General features: G+C 36.8%; 3 protein-coding genes across 6 annotated transcripts; all 3 read left to right on the top strand.

The window, feature by feature from the left end:
• The first annotated feature begins 6,028 nt into the window (after positions 1–6,028).
• LOC112172336 (branched-chain-amino-acid aminotransferase 5, chloroplastic) lies at positions 6,029–9,360 on the top strand. Its single transcript, XM_024309632.2, has 10 exons — positions 6,029–6,239; positions 6,338–6,399; positions 6,490–6,667; positions 6,894–7,070; positions 7,166–7,297; positions 7,463–7,561; positions 7,887–8,003; positions 8,134–8,229; positions 8,819–8,931; positions 9,078–9,360. The coding sequence occupies exons 1-10, from the start codon at positions 6,147–6,149 to the stop codon at positions 9,193–9,195; spliced, it is 1,185 nt and encodes a 394-aa protein (XP_024165400.1). The 5' UTR covers positions 6,029–6,146; the 3' UTR covers positions 9,196–9,360.
• A 520-nt stretch (positions 9,361–9,880) lies between these two features.
• On the top strand, positions 9,881–13,781 carry LOC112172335 (branched-chain-amino-acid aminotransferase 2, chloroplastic). Of its 4 annotated transcripts, none has more exons than XM_040509276.1 (11): positions 9,881–10,094; positions 10,798–11,094; positions 11,497–11,573; positions 11,803–11,983; positions 12,204–12,380; positions 12,511–12,642; positions 12,731–12,829; positions 12,906–13,022; positions 13,135–13,230; positions 13,297–13,409; positions 13,562–13,781. In XM_040509276.1, exons 2-11 carry the CDS (start codon positions 11,017–11,019, stop codon positions 13,674–13,676), a joined length of 1,185 nt encoding a protein of 394 aa, XP_040365210.1. In that variant the 5' UTR covers positions 9,881–10,094; positions 10,798–11,016; the 3' UTR covers positions 13,677–13,781. The 4 variants fall into 4 exon arrangements, with proteins under 4 accessions (XP_040365210.1, XP_024165398.1, XP_040365211.1 ...); XM_024309630.2 differs by having other exon boundaries at positions 10,794–11,094; XM_040509277.1 differs by having other exon boundaries at positions 9,881–10,103; positions 11,010–11,094; positions 11,500–11,573.
• An 8,679-nt stretch (positions 13,782–22,460) lies between these two features.
• Positions 22,461–24,370, top strand: LOC112172973 (transcription factor RAX3). The gene is made up of 3 exons (XM_024310512.2): positions 22,461–22,876; positions 22,994–23,123; positions 23,230–24,370. The coding sequence occupies exons 1-3, from the start codon at positions 22,741–22,743 to the stop codon at positions 24,206–24,208; spliced, it is 1,245 nt and encodes a 414-aa protein (XP_024166280.1). The 5' UTR covers positions 22,461–22,740; the 3' UTR covers positions 24,209–24,370.
• The last annotated feature ends 2,614 nt before the right edge of the window (positions 24,371–26,984 follow it).

Raw genomic sequence — 26,984 nt, 5'->3', positions numbered from 1 at the left:
TGATCCAGGCTATTCCGAAACTTCTTATTAAATGTTCATTGTGTGGTTAAGCCTATTAACCCTCGACCAGTCAAAAATGACAAGTTCTAGACGAACAAAGTGAATTTTGTAATTTCAAGAAGCTTTCACCTCAAAAGTATTTCAAAATCTCCGCTGTGCGTTTTACGAAAAGTTTATCAACAAAAATGTCTTGCGGTTCTCTAGAATGTAAATCGAGCATTCGGTTTATGTTTTAGAGTCTCACGGCACTGTGACGTGCTCAAGCTGGCGAGGTGCAGTTTGGGGCGTTACAAAAACTCGGTTTGATTTACAGTGTAACAATAATCTTGAATGTTATTGGTCGTGAAATTGGATGAGAAGAGAGTTGCTGCAATGAAACAATAGAAGTGTTGGTAATCAAACAAATGGGTTTTAGGATAGCATTTACCTGCTTATTGGCAAAAACAAGGAGAACTGCACCTTTCAATTCCAATTTCCAACTAAAATGAAACATAAGAAACAAGTTAAAAGCTTTGTATCAATGGAGAAGGGAAAAACACAGACTAAAACTATGAATTAACAGCAAAAGGAGGGCAGAGGAATACCTGCTATTAATCAATAAGGCTTCGAACGTCGTTGCAGGCCCAAAAAGCTCAATGAAGAATGTTATCTCATGTAGAAGAACACAAATCAAAGCTTCAGCTAATACGACCTGAGAGAGAATAATCTTCTCTTGACCTTTCATAGTCCAAATAATTAACTAACAATCAACCATCACCTCCAAGCATACATTTCAATTCAATTGACTCAAAAACAACTCACAGACTCACCAAACATCACCGGGATAATCGGAGGTTCTACATGGTGGAGCACGGAAAAAGACATTAGGAAACTTATGTCCCATTAAAACCCAGAGTTTTTCTTCCTCTTTTTAGTCATAAAGTTCTGTACTTGTTATGGCTGTGAGTTCATATATATATATATATATATATATATATATATATATATATATATATATATATATATATATATACAGGCCTTCTCCACTGCGGACGTCCGCAGTTTTTCATTGGTGCGGATTTCCAGTTTTGACCCACTTTCCGATCATATTTTCACATCTTAACCGTTCAGTTTTTAGGTCCTAATGTATAGATCACCTATGCAAAATTTCAGCCAAATTGGTGATCGTTAAGGCATCCAAAACTGCAATTTACAACAATGTACACGAACGGTTCCGGTTCGGCAGATTCGGTCCGTTTGTGTAAATTGCAGTTTTGGATGCCTTAATGATCACCAATTTGGCTGAAATTTTGTAGAGATGATCTATACATTAGGACCTAAAAACTGAATGGCTAATATGTGAAAATGTGATCGAAAAGTGGGGGAAAAATGGAAATCCGCACATTTTTTCTTAGGTGCGGATATCCGCACCTGAGAATGATTCTATATATATATATATATATATATATATATATAATAGCCAACAACTATTCCTCCATGAGAAATTATCTCTTTACTGAAAACCTTAACCCAACAGCTGGCTTGCACATTAGAATCAGGCAGTCCAAGACATGTGTTTCTCCCAATGGCATTAAAAGTACAATACATTAAGCTTTCCAGTAGCAATTTTTGCCATAATGGCATCAACATGCGACTTTCATATAAGCAATTATCATGGATAAATGTACTATAATGGGACTCAGAAAGCATCACATTCATTCAACAAAATGTTACATATAGCAAGAGAAATATAAGCACTAGTAGTCCTACCATGAGAAGGCACATCTCATCAAGAAGTGTGTGGCCTCTTTGCTCTGCTTGCCTTGCCACCATCTCAACAGAAATCAGAATGTCACCCAACACAACCTGCATATTAATACCAATACCCGTCACACATTCATCTCCAAAAAAATACATCTTTACACCTTTACTTACTAACCATCTTAAAAAGTAAAGACAAAAATACAACTTCCTACATTTGGAATCTTAAGACCAGGCACATGCTTGGACTTGGAAACAACACTAGGAGCACGGTCCTCGTCTCTCCATTCCTTGTTATGTTTTCTCATACACTCATCATTGCACAGAATCACCGAAAGCTCCGCGCTTTCAAAACCACCACTGAAATCTTTCAATCCACTAAACGCAAGGTTCAATGCAGTTCGAACATTTAGACTAAGCACTTCGGCAATCCTCTACAAATTTCATAATGCAATTTTGTTGAGTCAGTATAGGACTAACATTACTTGAGCTTGCGCAAAAAAGTTAGTTACCGAAATTTCGTGATCCCAAATGGTGAGACACAAACCCAAATCCTCTGCTTCTCCCAATAGTCTTGTCATGCATAACATGTAAATTCCATTAAAATGTTTCCATTAATCCCAAGAAACAATGAACCCACAATTTATCTTCAGTCAATTCACAAAAAGATGCGAAATTTGGAACGAAAAGCAAAACCATACCTCGACCATCTCAACATTCCCAGCACCTTTGAAGAGCTCAACTAGCTGAGCACTGTCAACAGTGAAGGGAAGGTTTCCGACAAAGAGATTTAGGTTGGTCAAGAAACAGAGTAGTACCTGGACACTGGAATCAAAGGCTCTATGGACAGAGTTCTTAGGAATCATCCCAAGCTTCCGTTTGAGAGGATTTAACGGCGGCGGCGGTGGTGGCAATGTACTCTTCAACTTGGCCCCCCAGCAAAGGCTTCGAATCCATGGCCGTATAGTTAGATATGAAGGCGGAGGCGCTTTTCTCCTTGGAGGCTTGCCAGAGCTAGGGTTTGGCGACTGGGGAGGCTCCATTGTCTCCCGTAAGAAATTGTCGTGCGGCTGCATAGACTTCATCTTCGTCAATTCCAGAGAGAGACGGAGAGAGTTTTAGAGAGAGAACGAAGAGGAGGGTATTGGTCGGAGGCGGAAAACGAAGAGGAGGAGGGTATTGGTCGGAGGTGGAGAACAAAGAAGAGGATGGTTTTGGTCGGAGGCAGAGAACGAAGAAGAGGAAAGGGAGGTTTGGTCGAATAGTTTTAGGGCTATCTGAAGTCAATCCAAATATGTCTAAGTGTGGGAATGAGCTTTTCATCCCCCGCGCTTCTTTAAATTTTTTTAATTTAGCCGCTCATCGTTTTTCTGATAATTCAAATGAAAGTTTTGTCACTGGCTAATTTCAAAACCGATGTCAGTTATATGCATACAAATCAGTTTTTGAGGAATCAATGTTAATGACATTTTTTTACATCGGGTGTATTTCTCACCGATTTAATTGTCATGATGTCTATGAGCATAATTCTAGTAGTGAAAAAACTTAACAAAAAGAGTGAGAAAGAGAATTTTCTGCCAACTTGTTTGTGATTGAGATCTTTGTAATGAACAACGATTTCGAATCGGATCAGAAGTCGGAATTCGGTAACAACATTAAAGAAGCTAAAGCTAAGGACGGCGGCGTCGGTGAGGATGAGGCTAGGATTTCCCCAATGAAGCTCGATTTAGAGAGCAAACGGTGGAGGCTCTGTGGGTTTTGAGGGCGGAAGTTCTGTGGGTTCTGAGAGAGAGAGAGAGAGAGAGAGAGAGAGTTTTAGAGAGAGAGTTTTAGAGTTGGAAGAGTCAAAATCACTACGTGGCACTATGTAAATCGTTGGATTCATTATATCCACGTGTCATTGTCTAGTTAAAAGCTTAGGTAGCTCAGGTGAAAGTACATGAACCATGCATGCACGCACCCCATTTAAAATATGGGCAATTCTTAGAGGGTATTGGCAAAGGGAGACCCGGGGGGCCACACCATATCCTATCGTAGTCGTATGTGCACATGTCTAGGGTTTATCATAGATGTGAGGTTGGATTTTAGGGTTTCGATGGAATCATGGAAGACATGTCCGTGTTGAATTTGGAGACGTAATCGATCGAATACATGTACCATCATCATCATCTATGTATTAATTACAACAGACACAACTAGAATTATTAGATACAAAACAAATTAAATGTATACCTGAGATAAGGAATGAAATGATTTTATAAGTTCAAAAATAACTGAGATAAGGAAATAATCTTGTACCGGCCAGTTTTATATATAAGTTGAGAGGTTTCTATTGGGACCTCCAAATCTGCTCACTTGACCTCACTCTATTATGAATTATTAAATGACATATATAACCTACTATAAAATTACTATTAAGGACAATAATTATACAAAAAAAAATTGTTATATTTATTTTCTCTAGACTTTCTAATTCAATAATATTAGATTGCATTCTTTATTATTTTCCCTATTTATTTTCATTTTCTAATTTCACTACATACTCATTAAAGCATTATATATATATATATATATATTAAGAAATAAAACTATGATTAAGATAAAAATGTATGATATGTATATTGAACGCATATTAGTTAGGGAGAACAAAATAAATTGTATTATGCCATAAATCTAAATCTATCCATTATATTTGTAAAAAGAAGAAGAAGAAAAAAAAAAGCTAGCAAATAAAAATAAATAAAAAATATTTAAATAATTAATCACGAGGTACAGAAAATAGAGAAACATTAAGAAAAAATGATTAATCTTTATTTTTTTAAACAACCAAAAAAGAAAAAGTAAATAAAAAAAATCACATAATAGTTCATGTTATTTTTTTTAATTAATTTTTCAAACTCAATACCTTGTGTTTGATTTTTTTTTTATTGGATAAGAGATTTATGTTGTCTGATTAAGAAAAATGGAAATGTAATTAAGATTTATAGAGTGATTAAATCATTGAAATGACTAAGTTTTTTATTATAAAGATCTTAGTTTGTTTGTAAATTAATTCTATGAGTGAGGTTATTTGAGGAACTTTAGTGAGGTTTAATGAGTAAATTTAGTATTTGAAAATTTGATAGGAGGTGTAAAAAGCATAGAGGTCAAGTGAGCAAATTTGGAGGTTCCAATAGAAAAACTCATATAAGTTCTATCATAAACTATCATATATATTTTTCCGCAGTTTTCATATATAAGTTTTATATATGAAAACTGCGGAAAAATATATATAGGATTATAGGTATTGAGCTGGTGACAAATTAATTCAAAAATTTTCCATTAATTGTAAGGTCAATACAGTGAAACTCCAGAGATATAAAATCAGTATGCCCATATATTCTCAGACGTTTCTTCTTTGCATCTGCATGCCCAAACTTATTGAAAATTGTACGTAATATTTAAAATCGCAGGCCAATTCACAAATTCGAGTCTTTAATGAGATAATTCTAATTCCCCGAAGTCTAACAACTTCATAGGACAATTTTTAGGTTCACCCTTAGAGTGAACGATCATATTCCCCCCGTTGTCGATTAACATATTTTTACTTAATAAATTTATAATCCAATGGTCTATATCATAAATTATCCTTTAAAGATCATCTCTGTAAAAAAATCAATCAAATAGGAAATCATTTAATTATCTAATTGAATTAAACAAATAGATGGCTCTAACAACACTTATTACTGTTATGATGAACCGTCCATGTATTCCATAGAAATGAATAATTAAAAGATCTTCAATTTGATTGATTTTTTACAGAGCTAATCTTTGTATAACATTATACAACATGAACGGTTGAATTAGAAAATTATAAAGTTATTATGCGTTAATCGCAAGAGATGGTGAATATGCTCATTCACATTAGGGGCGAACCTAAGAATTGTTCAACTTTTATAATCTTGTTCTTGGAAGATTGAAGAGGTTTTGTCTCTTTATCGTAGTTTATGTTTAGGCCGGTTTTTCATGGAGAAAGTGTTCACACAGAGTGTCACAAAAAAATATAACAATTGAATCGATAAGGAAAACATTGGATAAAGCACTCAGCGCCGTAATCTTTCAACAAAAATCAAATGAAAAAAAAACCATGGACCGCAACAGGGTTTATATCCAATCCACAGTCTGAGGCAATTCGAGCCCAAACTTTCATTAGCCATGAATTCAGATTCAGCGCTGGCCCAGACCAATAGTTTAACTGCTCTCACGTGCTTGTCTCGTGCCCCCTTGCACTATTTCGGACATCCCAACCAAAACGGAAAAGGTGTGTAGTGGCGAAATGAGGAGACGTTCCTTTAACCCAACAACGATCTCCGATCAACAAACCATCCGCACTGGGTAGTGATCACTCGTCGGAGACACAGACACAGATGGGTTCCACTTCCGCCCTCGCACTGGATTTTCCGTCCCCAATCGCAACTACTCTCCGCACCGCCAAAACTACCCTTCACTCGTCTTACAAGGCACGCACGCACTTGTTCAAGTGTTGTCGTAGATTATAAGCTTAGTACGTAGTGATTAGTTCATTTGATGTAATGTTTTGCATGTCTAATTGTACCAGCTCCGTCTCTGTTTGATCAACACAAGGCACCAAGCCATTCAGTCTCATGCCTCTGGCTATAGGTACCGTACCTCTGAGTTTTGCTTACAATTGATTACGATTTTGCTTGAGAATGTAGTGAGATTTTCGTTTTTTTTGTTTGGAAAGAACAGCCAAGCGTCTGAATTGCCTGATATTAGTTGGGACAGTGTTGGCTTCGACAACCCTATGACTACCGATTATATGTTTACTGTGAAGTGTTCTGAAGATGGGAACTTTTCCGATGGTGGGTTACAGCGTTTTGGTAAAATTGAGTTGAACCCAGCTGCCTGTGTTTTGAACTATGGTCAGGTAATTACTATATTTGTTTACTTTAGTCCCAACTTTTCAATTTCTGTGCCTGCTATGTAATTTGGCACAATGTAGCTGTTTAGATTCTGAGATGTCAATTTTCAACTATGATGCTTCTACCATCTTATTACATTAAGTATTTGCTCTGCATGTTTCTCTGAGCATGTGGTTAGTTCAAGTCTTTTTACTATGGTGGAAAGTAGCTTCTTTTGTTTTTCTAATTCAGGGAGTAATTGAAGAATTGAAAGCGTACAAGAAGCTAGATCATTCTATAGTACTATTTCGTCCAGAGGAAAATGGATTGAGGATGAGAATGGGAGCAGAGCGCATGTGTATGCCTGCACCGACTGTTGAGCAGTTTGTGCAAGCTGTGAAACTTACTGTATTGGCAAATAGACGTTGGGTAAATTTCCAACATGCTTGGTGATAAGACAAGTCCTGTTTGAAGTGATCAGTTGCTAAATCTAATCATAATTCTCTATGCCTCACTCACTATAGGTTCCGCCACCAAATAAAGGCTTTCTACATATCAAACCACTACTTATGGGGAATGGACCTGTTCTTAGTCTTACACCGGCTCCAGAATTCACCTTTCTCATATATGCTTCTTCGATGGGGAACACCTTTAAGGTAAATTGTTGTAATTTATAAACTATCTATATTTTCATAATTTCTTTCACACTAGCTGTGTATTGTGTACAAGATTTCAACTACTTTTCCATTCTTGAAAAGGACTTTACTGGAAGCTACTTAATTCAGTAAAGCATATATTTTTTCTCTCTCTGATGGCAACAGGGGGGACTGGAACCAATCAACTTAGTGGTTGAAAATGAAATCCATCGTGCAGTTCGTGGTGGAGCTGGAACTGTTAATGCCATAGGGAATTATGCTATGGTAAACTCACATTTACATAGCATTTGGTTTCTTACTTAAATTTTACCACATTGCTATGCCTATTGCTGCACTAAGGTCAATTGCATTCTGACCGTTTTTTAATTTATTGCCTTAACTGTGTTCACAGCATTATATAGAGTTAGTTTGAGTGTTACCTTTTTCCATATAGAGAGAATTTGTGTTTGCATTGACATTGGGATTGATGCAGTGTGGCATACAACTCTACATCGCTGGTTGTTCAAAATACGGTCACAGATGCACTCAGGATTAAGGATTTATAGTATCTAGATGTACACTTAAATAAAATCTATGATTTTTCATGAAGGTTTTGAAGACACAGGTGGAGGCAAAAGCAGATGGTTTCTCTGATGTTTTGTACCTTGATTCTGTTCACAAAAGATATGTGGAACAGACTTCCACTGCTAACATCTTTCTAGTGAAGGTACATATGGTTGAAGTATTGACTTTTTGCTTATCAAGTGGTATATGGTTGAGGAACTTGTGAGGCTAAATCATCTATTGGATTATGTGAAGGACGATTAATGTTTTTCTTCAAATGAACTTTAATATAGGACAAAATTATCTCCACTCCAGCACTGGAAGAGACAATTTTGCCTGGCGTTACACGCAAAAGTATAATTGAAATTGCTTGCAGCCAAGGGTACCAGGTATGTATTCTAGGTGGCAATCTTTGATGAGTTTGTTGACAATTAAGATTCTTAAAAAGTCCAATCTACTTGTAATATAGTGAGATCTTTACTGATAGATACCTTTTACGCTTTTCCTGTCATCCTTATATTTCCTTACTTCTATGATTGGTCATCAATCTGCAACTAGTTCAGCTGGAAGCCTGGAACCACAGGTTTAATATCCAGCTTAATAATGGGATTAAATCAATTTGTTCCTGTATAACCAGCATATCGCGTAGACCTGTCTTAGTTGGCTGCATTTTTGATTGGTACTTTTATGTTTTTTTTTTTTTTTGTTCCTTTTGGATGATCATTTGAAGTATGGTCAAGTATTTTCTTTTTTTCTTTTTTTAATCATCAATGCTACTGATTGGAGAAATATGTTAAATTATAATTGGAGTAATATATGAGTTTTTGGCCATGGGAAAGTTCAACCTATGACCCCTATGTGCTGCCAGCGCCATAGAAATTCACATATTACTTTTACATGGTAATGGTAATGGTAATAAAATATTTTAGCATCATTCTGTGCTCTTTTGAGTTTTGTTTTACATGCATCCAAAACCAGGTTGAGGAGCGCCCTGTGTCGATTGAGGAATTGCTAGAAGCTGATGAAGTGTTCTGTACTGGATATGCTGTCTGTTTATCACCTATAGGCAGCATAACTTACCTGGGAAAAAGGTGATCTTCTCATATTGGTTCCCTGATCTAACGAATTGAGTTATTGACAACATCCACTTGTATAAGTCTTAGAAGTGCGCCGGGCTCATTATTTTCATGGCTTTAATTAGCTAGTCGTAGTGCTAAGATTTCTCTTTCCTTTGCAGGGTGTCTTACCAAGAAACTGGACTTGGTGGAGTTTCTGAGCAACTGTATCAGGCTCTTTCAAATATACAGATGGGTCTTGCAGAAGAAAATAGGGGTTGGATAGTGACCTTGAAGTAGTAGAAAACATAGATTATCATGGATGGTAGACCGTAAACAAAACTTCCATTGGTGAACAATGAATAAACGTTTCTGTAGTACAAAGTCTTGGTTCAATTCAACCAAATGGGACTATACTTCAGTTTGATAATTCCGTAACGGAAAAATGTTAGGTGACCTTACATATGTGTGGCTTCTGTTAAAGTTTGAACATGTGGCTGCCAAGTCGGATTATAAACACCATCCTCCTCCTAAGGCCAAGGAGTCGGATTGGAATGGGCAACAGTGTCGCCACGTTCTTTTCCGATGATGGTTTGGCCTTCTGGCCTTCAACCACGGTGACCATGCGTATCTGAAAGACGCTACACTAGTACACTAGATTGAGCTCATGGATTTGCACCAATTAACTATTGGTTTGTTCTTTTCCTAGTGTGACCTGGCAAACGCGTCCTCATAGTTGCAAACTGTCATAGCTATCTCTCCCTCTTATTTCTAAAGCTAGGTAGTCAGCTGTCATTATCCATCTCCTATTTCGTCGATAAGGAATAACCAACTAGGCATTAGCACTTGACCAATCCTTGTTCTTCTCCTCACATAACCTAAAGTCGTATTAAATCCCAAACCTAAAATGGTTACGTGCTCAAATTTTCTGCACGCCACGTTTTGTCCCTTTCTGACCATTTTCACTTTCTCCCTTGTCAGAGGATATGGACTATTATTTGTTTTCTCGCAACCCATCATTCTCTGCATCTTTTACCACACTGTATTTGTAACGCCAGCTCTCTCTGTCCTTTCCTGTTTATCTTCTTTCTTCTTCTTCTTCTCATTTCAATCGTCTGAGATTGCTCAACACCTGAGATTCTTGCTCGGACAAATCTCTACTTCAAATTGGATTGTTTTGGTCGAGAATCGAGAGAGAGGTGAGGAACATATTGGAATTTACTTAGAATATTTCAAAATACCAGCTATAGTTGAAAACTCCATTGGACCTTTAATTGCAGATGGCAATAGTTTTTAACTCTGTTTGATTGTGATTGACACAAAGATTTCATCAGTTTACTCATATATTATTCATTTGTTCAAAGTCTGCACTATACTCATATATCATTCATCTGTTCAAAGTCTGCAATTATAGTGGTTCTTTATTTGCTTTCTTCCGTTTTGGTTTTCTCATCAATGTCAAGATATATATTGCCTTTCTGTTACATAAGGTACAGAGTTTAAATGTCAGTCCTATTTTGACAGTTTGATTCTTCCTAATTAATGTCATAATATTCATTTCGGTTACATAAGTTACCTAGCTTAATTGCTATTGTTAAATTGTCATTGCATTGATCATTCCTGCCATATATATAATCCCTAGCTTTCCAGATCAAAACACACAACAAAACTCAATCCTTTGTTTCCAGATCATTGAATACAATTGCTTATTAGAGAGTCATGATATTATGTCAGGATGTTCTCTAGGTGCTTATTGTAATCAAGAGTTTAGGCTCAATGTTCCCCCTTGTATTCGACAGTTTCATTAATCAAGGTTTGAGGGCAGTCTCAATCCTTTGTTTCCTTTCCGAGCTCAAATTTCTCATGTGTTTCCTTTAATTTTTCTATTCCACCAAAAGAAAGTTTTCAAGTTGTTCGATACAATCCAAGTATTGTGAGTGTACACCTACAAGGATCGAGGTTGTTGTACCCTAGAGGGTAGGCCGTCATCACTTGCTACACCGAGATATAATCTCCGAAGGGCGGACATCTACTCTTAAGGGCAGTGTACCAGACGCCTCAACCTGCAAGTTCTTACTCAAAGCATCATCCATCTCCAGAATTTCCAACAGAACAACAACCATGATTCGAAGGACTGCAGGCTTGAGTAAGCTGGTTCAATCTGTTGGAGTTGGCTCTTCGTCATCTTTGCCAACCAAGGTGAATGTTCATTTCATTGGATCATGCATGGTTTTCTTTCTTCTGTATTTCCCTTTCCTTTTGCTGAAATGTTATAATCAATATCCTCTGTTTCCTCTGTTTTCTCCGTCATCTGTTAATCATGATGCTGTTATTGGATAGTACTAAATTTTCCGTGTTCATTGCATTAGTTTCATTAACAAAGATTATGCTATATATTGAATAATACTATATTTTGGTCAACAGTCTTTGTATATTCTAAAATCTATAATGTCACTTTGTTTCGACTGTTGATAATTTCTTCCAAGTTCCAACTTCCAACTATATGAATATGCTCCTTTCTTACTCATACAGTGTGCACTGGTTGCTAGTCTCCTATTATTTTTTAAAATTAGGAGAACTGATATATCTCCCTTGGTTTAGCAGCTTAGAGATCACCGCTGCTTTGGATCAGGGGCTGCTTCTAACGCAGAACAAGCGTGTGAAGCATCTGTGTGCAGGTAAATGATTTGTCGTCATTTATATACAAAATGGCTGAAAATAAATCCGAGATATTATAGGATACTCTTTTCAACTCAGTCAATGTATGTTACATTGATCAGCTTATTGATTACTACCTTTTTCTAGACTTGGCAAAAGATTATGAAACTTTTTTTACTTGAAAGATGATGAAACTTATTGGTAGAGGTGTGTGTAGACTGATCTTCTTCTGGGTTACTTGGACTGCAGTAAATTTGGTAAGAATGAGTATGCTGATGTGGATTGGGATAATCTTGGATTTGGTCTAGTGCCAACTGATTACATGTACATGATGAAATGTTCCAACAACGGGATATTCGAACAAGGCCAACTTAATCTTTATGGAAATATTGAACTAAGCCCTGCTGCTGGAGTTTTGAATTATGGCCAGGTAAGTCTGTTTTTCATCTTATAAAACTCATATGGTTTAGTTCATGCTTAGATATTCCAAATCCAACTTTTCACACAATTCATCCTAGACAAAGGCTTAACTAATATCCTGGTGGAAAAATAATTAGACAAAGCTGGGCTTGTAATGATGCTTCCGATGTTGTTTGTTCACTTGGCTTGCCACTTGAAGAAATTCACAGTTGCGGATAAAATCTGAACAGGGTATATATGAAGGGATGAAAGCATTCAGGAAAGAAGATGGCAATCTCCTTATCTTTCGTCCAGACCAGAATGCAATGCGAATGAAGATTGGTTCAGAAAGAATGTGCATGCCCTCGCCATCCCTTGATCAATTTATCGATGCTGTGAAGCAAACTGCTCAAGCTAACAAGTGTTGGGTAATCCTCATTTTCATTTGACGCAAACAACTTTGATTTATTTTTTAGTTCAGTCTATTGTTATGGTATAGGACTGGTATACAGGTAGTACACATATTTATAACCGTGCGTTCCTTGATTTAAAGAACAGGTTCCCCCTCCAGGAAAAGGGTCTTTATATATTAGGCCTCTACTTATAGGAAGTGGTCCTATATTAGGTTTAGGCACATCGCCTGAATACACATTCCTTGTATACGCTTCACCAGTCCGCAACTATTTCAAGGTTAGGAAAACATTTCTCAGTTTAAGCTGACTACAGCATCAATCAATCATAGGATATTAACTTTATATGCTTCCTGTTCTATGAATAGGAGGGTTCTGCACCTTTGAGCATATACGTCGAGGAGGAATATGATCGTTCCTCTCGTGGTGGGGCTGGAGGTGTCAAAAGCATCACCAATTATGCTCCAGTAAGCAAAAGGTTTTTATCATAGATGATTGAAGTGTAACTTCCATTTGTGACACTAACTTGTCCTTCTTATGTAGGTTTTGAAGGCACTGCTCAGAGCAAAGAGCCGAGGATATTCTGATGTGTTATATCTAGACTCGGTAAATAAAAAGAATCTGGAGGAGGTCTCTTCTTGTAACATTTTCATTGTGAAGGTAACTAGTTAAGACTGGTGTCAAGCATAATTAATATCGAAGAGCTATATCTCAACTTTGTACTCAAAATTGACTTGGCACATGTCTAATGCATTTGTTTTCCAATTCTTAGGGCAATGTTATTTCAACTCCTACAACGGCTGGGACTATACTATCAGGGGTAACTCGAAAAAGCATCATTGAAATCGCTCGCGATCATGGTTATCAGGTGATTTTCCTGTAACTTACACCATTCCTATTTGAAGACTTGCAAGTTAACCATTGCCTGTGTCAGGTTGAGGAGCGTGCAATTCCGGTAGATGAACTGAGTGAAGCTGATGAAGTATTCTGTACAGGAACTGCAGTCGGTGTTGCTCCTGTGGGAAACATTACATATAAAGATAGAAGGTACCATCCTCCATACTTTCCTTATAAGAACTAATGAACGAAAATCAGGTTGAAAACCGATTAACAACTTCACTCTTTTGCATGGCAAAGCTCATTCACATATTTTACTTCCATTTAGCTCTTGTAATTGACTCTTAGTCATATGTATGCAGGATGGAATACAAAACAGGTGTTCAAACTGTTTGTCCACAGCTCTACTCAACTCTCATAGGAATTCAAACGGGTCGTATTGAGGATAAGAAAGGCTGGATTCTTGAAATTGATTAATCTTCGTTTCCAAGTAGAGTGGAATAAGATGTACATTCAGTTTAGAACCACGGTTGTTGCCCATCATTTTCTTAAGCTTTTCCATTTTATCATTTCATTGTCTAATTTCGAGTAATGGTTTAAGCGAAGTGACTTGTGAATCAGAATTGGATGCAAATATTAAAAACTTACATGTCGTGATCGTTAACACATAACGAAAGCCTAACAACCACTCATCAACACTATTGTCACTCAATGACATATAGGGCCGGCCCTAAGGGCTACCGCCTGAGGCAGCTGCCTCAGGCCACCGGCTCTCGGGGGCCTTCGTAGTTTCTGTAGATGTGTTAAAGATACTATATATATATATATTTTATTTGCCTTTACAAACAACAAATTGCATGTTGTTCCAGCGGAACTGAATTCAGTTTGCATCTTCCTCACCAAGGTTCGAATCCCCAATTCTCATTCCTGTTTTCACTTCTGTCTTTTTTATTCAATCTCTTAAGTTTATTTTTCTTGGACCCCGTGGCCCAGCCCACCATTTTTTTCTTCTTCTTCCTTTTCCATATAAACTTTTCCTTTTTCCTTTCCAAAAAAAAAAAAAAAAACTTTTCCTTTCCTTTTTCCACATGACTAACTAGTTTAATTTAGAAATTTATGTAGGGAATAAAAATTCATATACTTTTGTTTTGTTATTAATTTCATATTTACTTTTATTCAAAATACATGATTTTTTATTGTTATTTGGAGCAAATACACACACACACACATGTACGGGAGACCACATTTTAATTCTTCGCCTCAGACCATTAGAATCTTAGGACCGGCCCTGATGACATATTGCAATTGAATCAGACTTGGTACTCACTCAATCACGTTTTTATTTATTTTTGATCCGTCACCACTTCTGGAATTCTAATTACAGATCGCGGTGAGGCTTTTGCATCTTTCAAATTAAAAAGAAGTATAAAGGAATAAACAAAAAATAACTGGGCCGTATGGGCCTTCGGGAACATGAAATTAGTTGGGCCTAACAGAGTAACAGGTCATTTTGATTCTAAAGTTCCAGATGGCCAGATGGATAAAAGTATAGAATGGAACATCTCATCATCTGGATGATGGTTTTGTACATTTATATGTTACCGAGTCTTTCAAATCGGTGAGTTTGTTTATTGACTGGCAGATCTTCAAGAATGAATAACGAATGAATTGTCTAATTTGTGGGAGTCATGCTTAGATATAATGTTGGAGTGAGTCACTCCTTAATTGTATCCCTTGATTGTAGTAATATATTGTTATGTAATTAGGATTGTGTAATTATTTACAATGTTATGTAGTTAAGGGGGAGTATATTACGATGTAATTAGGTAATCACTTTCCAATTAGGTTTCTGCATACTTTGTATATACTCTATTTTTGGAGAAATTAATCAAGATACATCAGAAATTCCCAAACTTTCTCTTTGCCTTTGTTATGTTTGACTTGGTATCAGAGCAGAGATCCGTCTGGACTCTATTCATTTGTTTCCGCTGCAAATTTGTCTTTGTACTCTTTAAGAGTTTGTCTTTTGTCTTCATCCTCTGTTCCTTTTGCCCTAAAACCCTATAGTTTGCAATACCTTGCCGTCAGTCTCTCCTTCCTTAGCCGTGTCAAATTTTGTGGTTTGTGTTGCTGCTTGAAGAAGAAGAATGGCAGATTTGTCCCTTAGTTCGTTGTTCAACAGTCAGGTGACTTGTAACTATTGTAAAACTGTTGGACACTACAAGAGTCAATGCCCCAAGTTGCTAAGACTCAACTCCAATAACTCTGGTTGGAAAAGAAGTAACAATGGTCAGAAAAGTAAGGCGGCAATCCAACTAGTGCAGGAGCAAGAACCTGATTTTTGTGGTGTGGAGGGTCAAGATCAAACTAAGGGTAATATTTTCCTAACCCAGGAGAATCAAGGTAAAATTGGTGTCGCTTTAAATGTTTCTGGCTTTACTAGTAGTAATACATGGATAATTGATTCTGGTGCGTCTGATCATATGACTTATGATAAGTCTTTCTTCGTCACGTTGTCCTCCCCATCCATAACACATGTATCTAATGCCAATGGTGAGTCCTTTCCGATCTTAGGAATTGGGTCAGTCCAGGTTACACCGTCCATTACTCTTTATAATGTCCTCTATGTACCCTCTTTATCTCTCATCTTTTATCTGTGTCTCAATTAAACACACAAAACAAATGCTCTGTCACCTTTTATCCTCTGTATGTCATCTTTCATGATCTGTGCACTTGGGTGATAATTGGCAACGGAGATCTGAGGGAGAGACTGTTTCACTTGGATTGCATGTATGGAGGACCGACACAAGCACCATAAAGTCCACATTGAGTGTTCTGATCGGATAAATGAATTGTGGTTGTGGCATCGCCGTTTGGGCCACCGATCCTTTGGTGTCATGAAGAAGTCCATGCCTTCCCTTTTTTTTAGAATAAGTGATTCTAGTCTACATTGTGAAATATGTTCTCTAGCCAAGAGTCATAGGTCTAGTTATTCTTCTAGCTTTCAATCTAGTACAACTCCTTTTGAATTAATTCATTCCGATTTATGGGGACTTTCCAAAAATTCAACTCTTTCATGAATGCATTATTTTGTTTTATTCATTGATGACTTCACCAGATTAACTTGGGTTGTTTTACTTAAGTCAAAAGATGCAGTTTTCTCTGCCTTTACAACATTCCATAATCTTGTTCGTACCTAATATGATGCTCGTATTAAGGTCTTTTGGTCTGATAATAGGGGGGAGTTTGTTAATCATTAATTTCGTGATTATTTCCAATCTCATGGAATTATTCACCAAACCACTTGCCCACAAACACCATAACAGAATGGGGTTTCTGAATCATCATTTGTTAGACATTGGTCGCGCCCTTCTTCTTAGTGCCAATATGCTTAAATACCTTTGGGGAGAGGCAGTGTTGTGTGCCTCCCATCTCATTAATCGTTTCCCATCTTCCTCTCTTCAAGGTCGTATTCCATTTGAGGTATTGTCTAGTTATGTCTCTATTCTATCTCTTAATACCCTTCCTGCTCGAGTCTTTGGTTGTGCAGCCTATGTCAATCTTTATAAGAAGCAACGTTCCAAGTTAGATGCAAGGGCTCTCAAGTCTTTGTCGGGTATGAGACTCATTAGAAAGGATACAAGTGTTATCATCCTCCCTCTCAACGATTTTATGTCACTATAGATGTGACATTCAATGAGGATACATGCTATTTTCCACTTTCTATGACTCATAGTCAGGGTGAGCAATGTGTTTTTTATGAAGGACAGTACCAAACAGGGCCAACGACCTCTGCACTCAGTGACAATGAGCCCAACCTTCCCACCACAACCACCCTTCCCTTTCCAACCTTCGATCTCGGCAAAAATGCAACTGCCGAACAGAGCATTGTGAATTCCGAATCAGACAATGCAATTGCCGAACAGAGCATTATGAATTCTGAAATAGAAAATGCAGTTGTCAAATAGAGCATTGTGAATTCCGAAACAGAAAATACAACTGCCGAACAGAGTGTTGTGAATTCCGAAACAAAAAATGAAACTGCCGAACAGAGCGTTGTGAATTCCGAGATAGAAAAGACAATTGCTGAATCCTCTACCCTTCAAGATGAAGCCCCTAATCGTTTGGTCTCTCTCTCCATCAGTGGTCTCCCCTGTTCAATCTTCATCTGAGGTACGTAGTAGTTTGCCTTTGTCCTATAACCCACCTTTGTCTAATCGTGTTACTCCTTTAATTGATTCTACACATTTTCAAACGCGAGTCTTACCAGAACGGTCCAATCGTGGTCAGCCTCCCAAGAAATATGAACCAATTTTGTGTGCTAAGATCAAATACCCTATAGCTAATTATGTGTCTACTCATAGGTTGTCTAAACCATATGTAGCCTTTGTGAATCAATTATCTTCTGTGTCACTTCCTAATAAAGTGCAGGATGCAATGAAGGATGAGAAGTGGGCAAAAGCAATGGTCATGGAGATGGATGCACTTGAGAAAAATCAAACATGGGAGTTAGTATCACTACCTCCTGGAAAGAAAACAGTTGGGTGCAGATGGGTGTATACAGTGAAGCACAATTCTGATGGTTCAGTAGACAAATATAAGGCAAGGCTAGTAGCAAAGGGTTACACCCAGAACTATGGTGTGGACTATAATGAAACTTTTGCCCCAGTAGCAAAAATCAATACAATTCGGGTACTTCTGTCTCTAGCAGCTAATCTTGATTGGCCTCTTCAACAGTTTGATGTTAAGAATGCCTTCTTACATGGTGATTGGAATGAAGAAGTCCATATGGACTTGCCTCCGGGGTATGGTACTTCCACTAGGACTAGGGTGGTGTGTCATCTAAGGAAGTCTCTATATGGCCTCAAACAGTCCCCAAGAGTTTGGTTTGGTCGGTTCACAACGTTTACGAAACGGATTAGATACAGGCAGAGCAACTCTGATCATACTCTATTCCTTAAGCATCAGAAAGGTAGAGTCACGACTCTAATTATTTATGTGGATGACATGGTAGTGACAGGTAATGATTTTGAGGAGATGAGGAAGTTGCAAAGAGAGTTGTCTGCATAGTTTAAGATGAAAGACTTGGGGAGTTTAAAATATTTCTTGGGGATTGAAGTTGCTCGAGGAAAATATTGTATTATGTTGAGCCAGAGAAAGTATGTTCTTTATCTGTTAGTAGAAACATGTATGCTTGATTGTACACCAGCTGATACACCTATAGAATAGAACCATCGGTTAGCTGAGTATCCGGATCAGGTACCCACAAACAAGGCCAGATATCAAAGGTTAGTTGGGAGATTAATTTATTTGTCGCACACTAGACCAGATTTAGCTTATGCGGTTAGTGTTGTGAGTCAGTTTATGTATAATCCTAGTGAGGCTCATATGGAAGCTGTGATTAGAATTTTGAGGTATTTGAAGTCTTCCCCAGGCAGGGGGCTGGTGTTCTCTAAGCATAGGCATTTGGACGTTTTGGGGTATACAGACGCAAATTGGGCAGGTTGTATAACTGACAAGAGATCCACCTCTGGTTACTTTACCGCTTTACGTTTGTTGGTGGGAATTTGGTTACTTGGAAGAGTAAGAAGCAGAAAGTGGTGATCCACTCTAGTGCTGAAGCAGAATATAGAGGAATGGCCCGTGGAGTTTGTGAGATGTTATGGTTGAGACATTTGTTGAGGGATTTGGGATTCAAACAGAAAAAGTCCATGCCCTTGTTTTGTGATAACAAAGCTACGGTTGAAATTGGTCATAATCCTGTCCAGCATGATAGATCCAAACATGTGGAAGTTGATAGACATTTCATTAAAGAGAAGTTGGATCAGCAGATTATTTCTCTTCCCTTTGTACATTCTGAGGAGCAGTTGGCAGACATTCTCACAAAGGCAATTTCTAGTAGGGCATTTTATGACTCACTTGACAAGTTGGGCATACGTGATCTGTATGCTCCAACTTGAGGAGTGTTTGAGTGAGTCACTCCTTAATTGTATCCCTTGATTGTAGCAGTTGTTATGTAATTAGGATTGTGTAATTATTTAGAATGTTATGTAGTTAAGGGGGAGTATATTACGATGTAATTAGGTAATCACTTTCCTATTAGGTTTCTGCATACTTTGTATATATACTCTATTTTTGGATAAATTAATCAAGATACATCAGAAATTCCCATACTTTCTCTTTGCCTTTGTTCTGTTTGACTTATAACACATCATATATAAAATGTTTATAGGTTCAACCTCATTTGATCGACTGTTAGTCTGCTTCTTCTTGCTTTCACTAAACACTGGTTTGCATCATCATTAGCATACCGGTGTAGTTAAAATCAGTACGTCTCGTCTCATTTTCAACTATTAGCTTTAGGGCTGGCCCTGCGCCAAGGCGGGTTAGGCATGAACTTATGGCCTCCAACATAGTCTCAAAAGAGTTTACATCTATAAAAGCGGAGACACATTTTCCGACTAAAAGTACTTCGGAAAAATCCTCCGATGAAAGATAAAATAAAAAATGATGTACAATTGATAATGAACAAGTCATCAGTAAAAAACTCCCATAACAAATATTGAAGTTTTAATTTTCTTCATAGGTAATTGTATTGTTAATTCTATGTATCTAATGAATTTTGGTATTTTATTATTGGGTTATTCATAATACGATCTTAGTTCTCAATTGCAAGAAAAAACTTTTTAGTCTTTTGATCGGAATACATTCACCCACTAAGTTAAATAAATTTTTATATCAATTAGTTAAAGAGGTATAATTCAATATACTAAAAAGTCTTAATCTTCGTAGATTTGCTTCACCTAAATCCTGAGGGTAACCATGCAGGCCTCCATCAGCTAATGGAAATCAATTATATAGTTGTGTCCACTGTCCACAGAAGGATATTTATAGCTATACTTGTACAAATGGAAATCAAACCCTGAACAGGAACGTATAAACCCCCCTACGATTATGAACATGACAAACGTAGAAAACTAATCAGGTCCCGAATAACTCTTAGGTCATGCATGCTTACAGCTTACGTACGTGACAAATTATGCATTGATCAATTAATTATTTAGTTTGACATAAGAACACATCAACTTAATTTGGTGAGTTTTGATTAGGGTTCCCATTTGATGATCATGAAAAGCCAAACATATAATCGTGTGAAAGGGCTTGAAAAGTTGTAGTAAAATGTAACATGAGAAAATCCATAAAGCTAATGAGAAAGAAGTTGCCTCGAGGTAACTAGCTAGCTGTACACAGAATGAGAAAAATAATTAAGATTGTCAAAAAAAAGAGTACTTGCTACTTCATGGATATTGTTCAAACATGTAGGTCCATTCAAGTTTGGAAATATATATCTAGACAACTAAGAGAGAGATATGTTATGTTTGGTCGTGACTTATTGAACAACTTTGTTCTTCTATAATAGTTATTCAACGCATACAAAATAGAAATATATGGGAATAACAAATTAGAGAATGGATGGATTTGTTCTTCTATAATAGTTATTCAACGCATACAAAAGAGAAATATATGGGAATAGCAAATTAGAGAATGTATGGCTTTGTTCTTCTATAATAGTTATTCAACGCATTATGGAAATAGCAAATTAGAGAATGGATGGCTTTGATCCTTAAATTACATGATAAAAATACAAAAATTCTTAAATTTCAAATTTGAGGGAGTCATGCTTAGATCATATATAAATGGATGAGCTAGCTAGCCAAGTAGCTATAAACATTTTTAGACAAAAACCCAAAAGAGAGACAGCGCAGACAAATTAAACACTACTTCTTGAAATACCTATCTAGCTTGCTTGATATTTATGGCTGCGAGATTTATGCATGACTGTCAAGCACTAACAAAACAATGACAGAGAAAGAGAGATCGAGATCGAAGATTGACGAGCTACAAAGCAAAGGTCAAGCAAGTGACGCCAGAGATTTGACACTAGCAAGCTCCCAACTTCGACACATACATTGCATCTTAATAACAATACTAATGTCTTGAATTTGATCATTTCAGAAGTAAAAAAAAATGGTGAAAATTGCATAGATTTGTAGTACTTACACGCATGTTTAATTTGCTCGTTGACATAAAGACGTAGATTCAAATTCATACTTTTCCACTGGTAGCGAAAACTAAATATCCAGGGCACTACTATAGGTCAGTTTAGGGCCTATGCTTCCTATGCCTACCTGGTACTTGATGTTGATCGTAGAAACTAGCCGTCATAATCGACCATTAAGTTGGTTTCTCTTTAGTTCGCATTCTTCTTCTCTTGTTGGTCACCTACCAAAAAGGATCAACGTACTAATTTCGACTTTGTTTCCAATCTTAGCTAACGGCTTGTCATTTTGCTTCTAGAGATCTAGAGTCCTAGCGATGCAGATCAACATATATATATATATATATATATATATACATATATATATATACACACACACATATATATATATATATATATTTGATGTATCCGACATGTTATATAGTTTTAATTGACGATTCATGAATCATTAGATTACTGATTATCAATTTTTTTGTTTAAATTTACTCAATTCATCTTGAACCAACCCACAGACAATTTTTAAGATCACAAATTCGCAAGACACGTTTTTCCACACATGGGTCATTTTTTCCACTTTGCCATCAGTATCGCTAGCCTTTTTATATTAAGTAAATTGTGAATCAAAATCATCCTAAACTATTGATCATAATTCGTAAAGATTACAAACATATATTATCATATTGTTTTACGAGAAAACTGTGTTATATAAAAATTTTGAACTTAGTTTCACTATTATAGGTTTTATGAGCAAGTTCATTTTGGTGACTTTAGGGCACGCACAGGGTGGGTGAAGGTATCACTCCTCCTCGAAAGGTACAAAATAACTGATAAGCTAGCATAGAATTCCTAAGTCCTAACCATATGACCAGCCGACCAGGCGTTCTATCTAAATTTCCCTTGATTCTCAACACATTTAATTAATATAATAATACGGTATGATTAGTGTATATGAGATAATAATATATACTGGAAAGGCAAAGAGACATATGTCTCAATTATATATACAATATTATGTATAATGTTCAAATTATTAAAGTATGCCCCATATACAGAACTAGCCAGCCTAAGATGGATGGTGAGGATGAGCTTGTTGGACTTGTAGTTCCAAGAAAAGAAAATTAATCAGGTGGTAGCAGCCCCTGGATATCTGATGGTATAAATGAAAAGTGATATTCTAGGGTAAGAAAGACAAGAAGAAAATCCTTAGCTTCTCCCATTCAGCCATTCTGGCACACTCCTTTTCTCCCAATTTTCTATTCAAAACACTCAACTTTCTCTGCTTTCTGCCACACCCTTTTTAAATTCCATTTGGCCTTATTCCGGGAACCATGTTTATCCCCTTTATTTGATCACCATTTTATAATCTCTCTCTAGCAAGCTATCTTTTCCTCCTCTCATCATATGTTCATAACAGTACTGGGTTGTTGATCTTTTGGTTTAGCTAGTCTGGATCAAGGTTGATCTCTTCGAAAGAAATAAAAGATGGGGAGAGCTCCTTGTTGTGACAAAGCGAACGTGAAGAGAGGGCCGTGGTCACCTGAAGAAGATTCCAAGCTCAAGTCGTATATTGAACTACACGGCACTGGTGGTAACTGGATTGCTTTGCCCCAAAAGATCGGTATGCTTTTCTGCTTCTCAATCATATATAGTTTCTTTATATGAAATTAGAGGTTACCTGACCTAGCTAGCTGTGGCATGAAATTAAGTAATTAAGTTTGTTTGTTCTGTGAATTAGGGCTTAAGAGATGTGGGAAGAGCTGCCGGCTGAGATGGTTAAACTATCTGCGCCCGAACATCAAGCATGGAGGGTTTTCTGAAGAAGAGGACAACTTAATTTGCAGCCTCTATATAAGTATTGGAAGCAGGTACTTTGCTAGCCCTAATTAATTGATTCAAATATACCACATGTATAACTATTGGGCCATTAATTTTAATTAACTGTTTGGATACTCGGTATACCTATGTATATAGGTGGTCTATAATTGCAGCACAACTGCCTGGAAGAACTGATAATGATATAAAGAACTACTGGAACACAAGGCTGAAGAAAAAGCTTCTGGGAAAGCACCGCAAGGAACACCAGGCTGCTGCGCGTAGATCCGCTGCAGGTCTAAAACAGCAAGAAATTGTCAAAAGAGGTCTCATCATCAGTAGTAGTAGTGGGAACAATAATTCCATGGTGAATCCTGTGGCAGCAGCTAGCCAAAACCCTTACTGGCCCGAGCTACCGGTGCTCCAAGTACCATCGATACCCAATTACTCATCACCAAACCAAGAAGTAGTAGTACCTTCTTTCAATGACCATGCGTCTATCCGAAAACTGCTTATCAAGCTCGGAGGAAGATTTCATTCAGATCATCACGACAATGTTGCTCAACCTAATATCCAAGATGTGTACTCCTCGAATGGCGATATTCAACTCCCAGTTGATCAATTTCCTAGCTCAACTCAACAGATTTATCACGAGGAGTCGGAAGCCAATATGCACTCATCTGCTAGCCTGATTGCGGCTTTAGCCAGTAACAATATCAGCAACCCGGGCCAATTTGCACAAATGAACCATTACAACAACCCCGCGGATAATGCTGGATATGGTGGTGCTGTGAACATGTTTCAAGGAGGGCAAAGTAGTAACTATTTTCTGTCGAACGAGCTTAAGGACATGGTGTACAATATTGATCCAGAAAAGTTAGATGGGCTGGAGTTCTTATACAGTGAAGACGTCATGATCATGATGAATGATAGACCGATTAGCAGTACTACTAATACTAGTACTAGTTATGGTGATCAAAGTACGATTGGGTGGAGTGGTGATCAGATGCAGCTGGTTTATCCTCCTCCTCTAGCTGCCTCAGGCTCAGACTATCATGAAGCCATGCAGAGAATGATAATGCCTCAAGATCAATGCGCTAATCTCAGCGGTAGTTACCCTGGGGATGGGGTACAATAAAGTCATGATGGTGTACATTAATTAATGTAATAATAGATTTTGTAGCAATAGTCCCAAGTAAACCCTAATATTCATCTGATTTTTAGGTCTGTTTTTGATGTGCCATGATTGTTCTATTGATATATTCAGGGTTGCTATATACAATGGGTGCATTTTGAGTGAGCTATTTGATCGATCTAATTTGCTATAATGTGATTAGATTTTCAGACCTAATTCCTTTGTTACTGTTGAATTAGGGTTTTGCAGCTTGAAGTCCTATGATAAGAAATATTACTATTTAACAGTGGGGATCGGCTAGCATTTGTTGAAAGAAGTAACGAACAAGAAGGAAAAGGGTATGCGTTTTTCTTGTAATTAAGCATGCATTTTTATAGTTATGTTGGTGATCACAATGTTCATTCGAAACCTTCCGATAGGATGATATTGGCAACTAGCTAGTTAACTTCTTGGAATTAGCATGTTCTCTGAGTAATATGCTTTAAAAGTGAATAATATATATATCTGGAACATGCACTTATGCACGCTAATCGTTGTAGCTTCCAGGACTATACTATAGCTGTTAGTATATCATCTCCAACTTTCTTATATATTAATGTATTCTAGTAAAAATAATCTTTTTTCTTGTCTATAAAATGCATTGTTCTAGAGAGTTTATGTTAATCTGATATTCTGATTATGCAATTCATGCTGAGGATTCAAACATTGAAGATTAATACACTCTTGGTCTCTTCTTTATATGAGGCTAAGAAAATGGAAGTAGTGAAACCCTATCTCAGTACTGGGAGATCGAGATTCAGCTACATGCTTATATATAGGTAGACGGCCCTTACCCTCTCTATGTAGAACTGCCTTGATGATCAGCAGCCACAACTATATACTCACAAGTCATAACGTACTATTAACCAAACAGTGTAGATTTGTCTGGTATGTACTGACAGACCAATTCATAAGTATTAGTTGTGGGAAAGTGAAGATGAATGCATTCTTTTGTAATTCTACAGTTACTTTAGGAGAGCTTGAATGCATGGCATGAAACAGAAAGACGATGGTATCTATAATGTGGAAGTTTTTCTTCAGGAAGACGATGCATTCTATGATGATCCTGAAGAGTTTTTCTTTCTTCGAAAAGCCATGTGCAAATGAGCTCGATCGAAAGAGATTGTTACCTAACAAAGCTCCGATTAAGTGCAATAACTATCAATTCAGTCAGTCGATGAGAGTTGCATGCATGTGCTTTGGCCATGGATGTCAAGTCTTTAATTAATTAGCTTCAATCAATATCATACAACAGTATATTCTTAATTTCTTGGATGAATATATACAGCAGACAGTTTCTTATTCATTAGCATATAGATTTAATCTAGGTAGATTATTGTTTAACTGCCACCTTAGTTTATTATTACTTCCAGCTAGCTAGCTCTTCTCAACCAAGTTCCTAAACCTAATTGAAGTGGCCTCCTATGCATAAATGCTTAAGAATGCATATAATGTTATGTGGAACTCATTTATTTTCGGGTTGACTGCTACGAGGACAATAGTCGATTACAGTTCATATGTGGATTTAAGTAGTTACTCTGTGTTGACATTGCAACATACTTTGAAGTAATGTTTGGTAAGCTATATGTCATGATTTGTTGGAGTGGGTTGACATCTATATTTTGAAATTGGTAGCCAGCTAGCTGCTTCATCAAGCTTGGCATTGAAGAATCAAAATGTTGGTCCCATTAACTAAGACCAAACTCTCCAATCCAAGTTAAGTATAAAGTTTGTAAGGGTTGATTTCATGTAGTTAGCAATGTTTAATTCTATAATCTATATATAGCTAGCTAGTAATTAACTTTGTTATCGGTTTGATTGGTAATTGGAAAACAATAAGCTTTCCTCTTCCTCAATAAATTTCGATTGAACAAGAAAAATTTATTGAACGTAAGTATCAAAGAAGACGAATTCTTCTAATCTCCGTTGTGGCCCAAAAACAGGTGAATTAAGATACCAAGGTTCACAAAATTGGAAGGAACCTTGTGCAAGGAAGACATCCGGCCAGCTCAATTGTAATTGTCCATGTACATGTGAGATATCAGTGAGGTTATTTATGACTTTACACCACATGACCTAGCTAGCTGATAATTGATTGTGTCATTGTGTGTGTGTGAGTGCGTATCCCTAATTAAATAGCCTTAATTAGGTCACTTCTAAGAATCATGGACACCAAGGAGCCAGGAAGGCATGAATATGTAATTAAATCAATGTTGGTGATGTAAAAACACTGAAATCCAAAGATACAGTGGTGTTCACCTGGTCAGCAATTGACCAAAGAATTTATACTCAATAACCCTCAGATTTACATCCAAGGGTGGAACACTAAACACTTCAACTTAATAATAATTCTCTTCCAAAGATATGTGTGTGTAGACATCTATATGTATCAGGCGTGGTTAGTAAAAAAATCGGACGTGTATAGTATGCGAAAAATACATACGTGTATTATTCAGACATTTTATCAAATAGTTCGTTGAAAATTTCAGCAAAATATTTTTAATTAATTAGATAATTAAAATTTTTAATTTATATTCATTTTTGTTTAATAATATGTGTAAAATACGGAAAAAAACGTAAAAATCATATATAGTACTTATATAATACTTTTGGCTTCAAAAATCCGGAAAATTTAACGAGTCCCTCTCAAAAATACAAAGTACTGAATTATTTTTGAAAAACACGTAATTACGTGTTTTATTCGCGTATAATACAAAAAATTACTAACTAGGGTACGGTA

This window comes from Rosa chinensis, chromosome 6 (genome assembly GCF_002994745.2).
Source record: "Rosa chinensis cultivar Old Blush chromosome 6, RchiOBHm-V2, whole genome shotgun sequence".
Lineage (NCBI taxonomy): Eukaryota > Viridiplantae > Streptophyta > Magnoliopsida > Rosales > Rosaceae > Rosa > Rosa chinensis.
This window is presented reverse-complemented; position numbering and strand designations above follow the sequence as displayed.

Bases quoted from the DNA above. Each gene is read 5' to 3' on its own strand.
- LOC112172336 (XM_024309632.2), top strand. From the start codon at position 6,147: ATGGGTTCCACTTCCGCCCTCGCACTGGATTTTCCGTCCCCAATCGCA. The intron at 6,400-6,489 runs GTACCGTACCTC...TGGAAAGAACAG, and splicing joins TCTCATGCCTCTGGCTATAG to CCAAGCGTCTGAATTGCCTG. The intron at 8,230-8,818 runs GTATGTATTCTA...ATCCAAAACCAG, and splicing joins CTTGCAGCCAAGGGTACCAG to GTTGAGGAGCGCCCTGTGTC.
- LOC112172335 (XM_040509276.1), top strand. From the start codon at position 11,017: ATGATTCGAAGGACTGCAGGCTTGAGTAAGCTGGTTCAATCTGTTGGA. The intron at 11,574-11,802 runs GTAAATGATTTG...CTTGGACTGCAG, and splicing joins TGTGAAGCATCTGTGTGCAG to TAAATTTGGTAAGAATGAGT. The intron at 13,023-13,134 runs GTAACTAGTTAA...TCCAATTCTTAG, and splicing joins GTAACATTTTCATTGTGAAG to GGCAATGTTATTTCAACTCC.
- LOC112172973 (XM_024310512.2), top strand. From the start codon at position 22,741: ATGGGGAGAGCTCCTTGTTGTGACAAAGCGAACGTGAAGAGAGGGCCG. The intron at 22,877-22,993 runs GTATGCTTTTCT...TCTGTGAATTAG, and splicing joins TGCTTTGCCCCAAAAGATCG to GGCTTAAGAGATGTGGGAAG. The intron at 23,124-23,229 runs GTACTTTGCTAG...CTATGTATATAG, and splicing joins TATATAAGTATTGGAAGCAG to GTGGTCTATAATTGCAGCAC.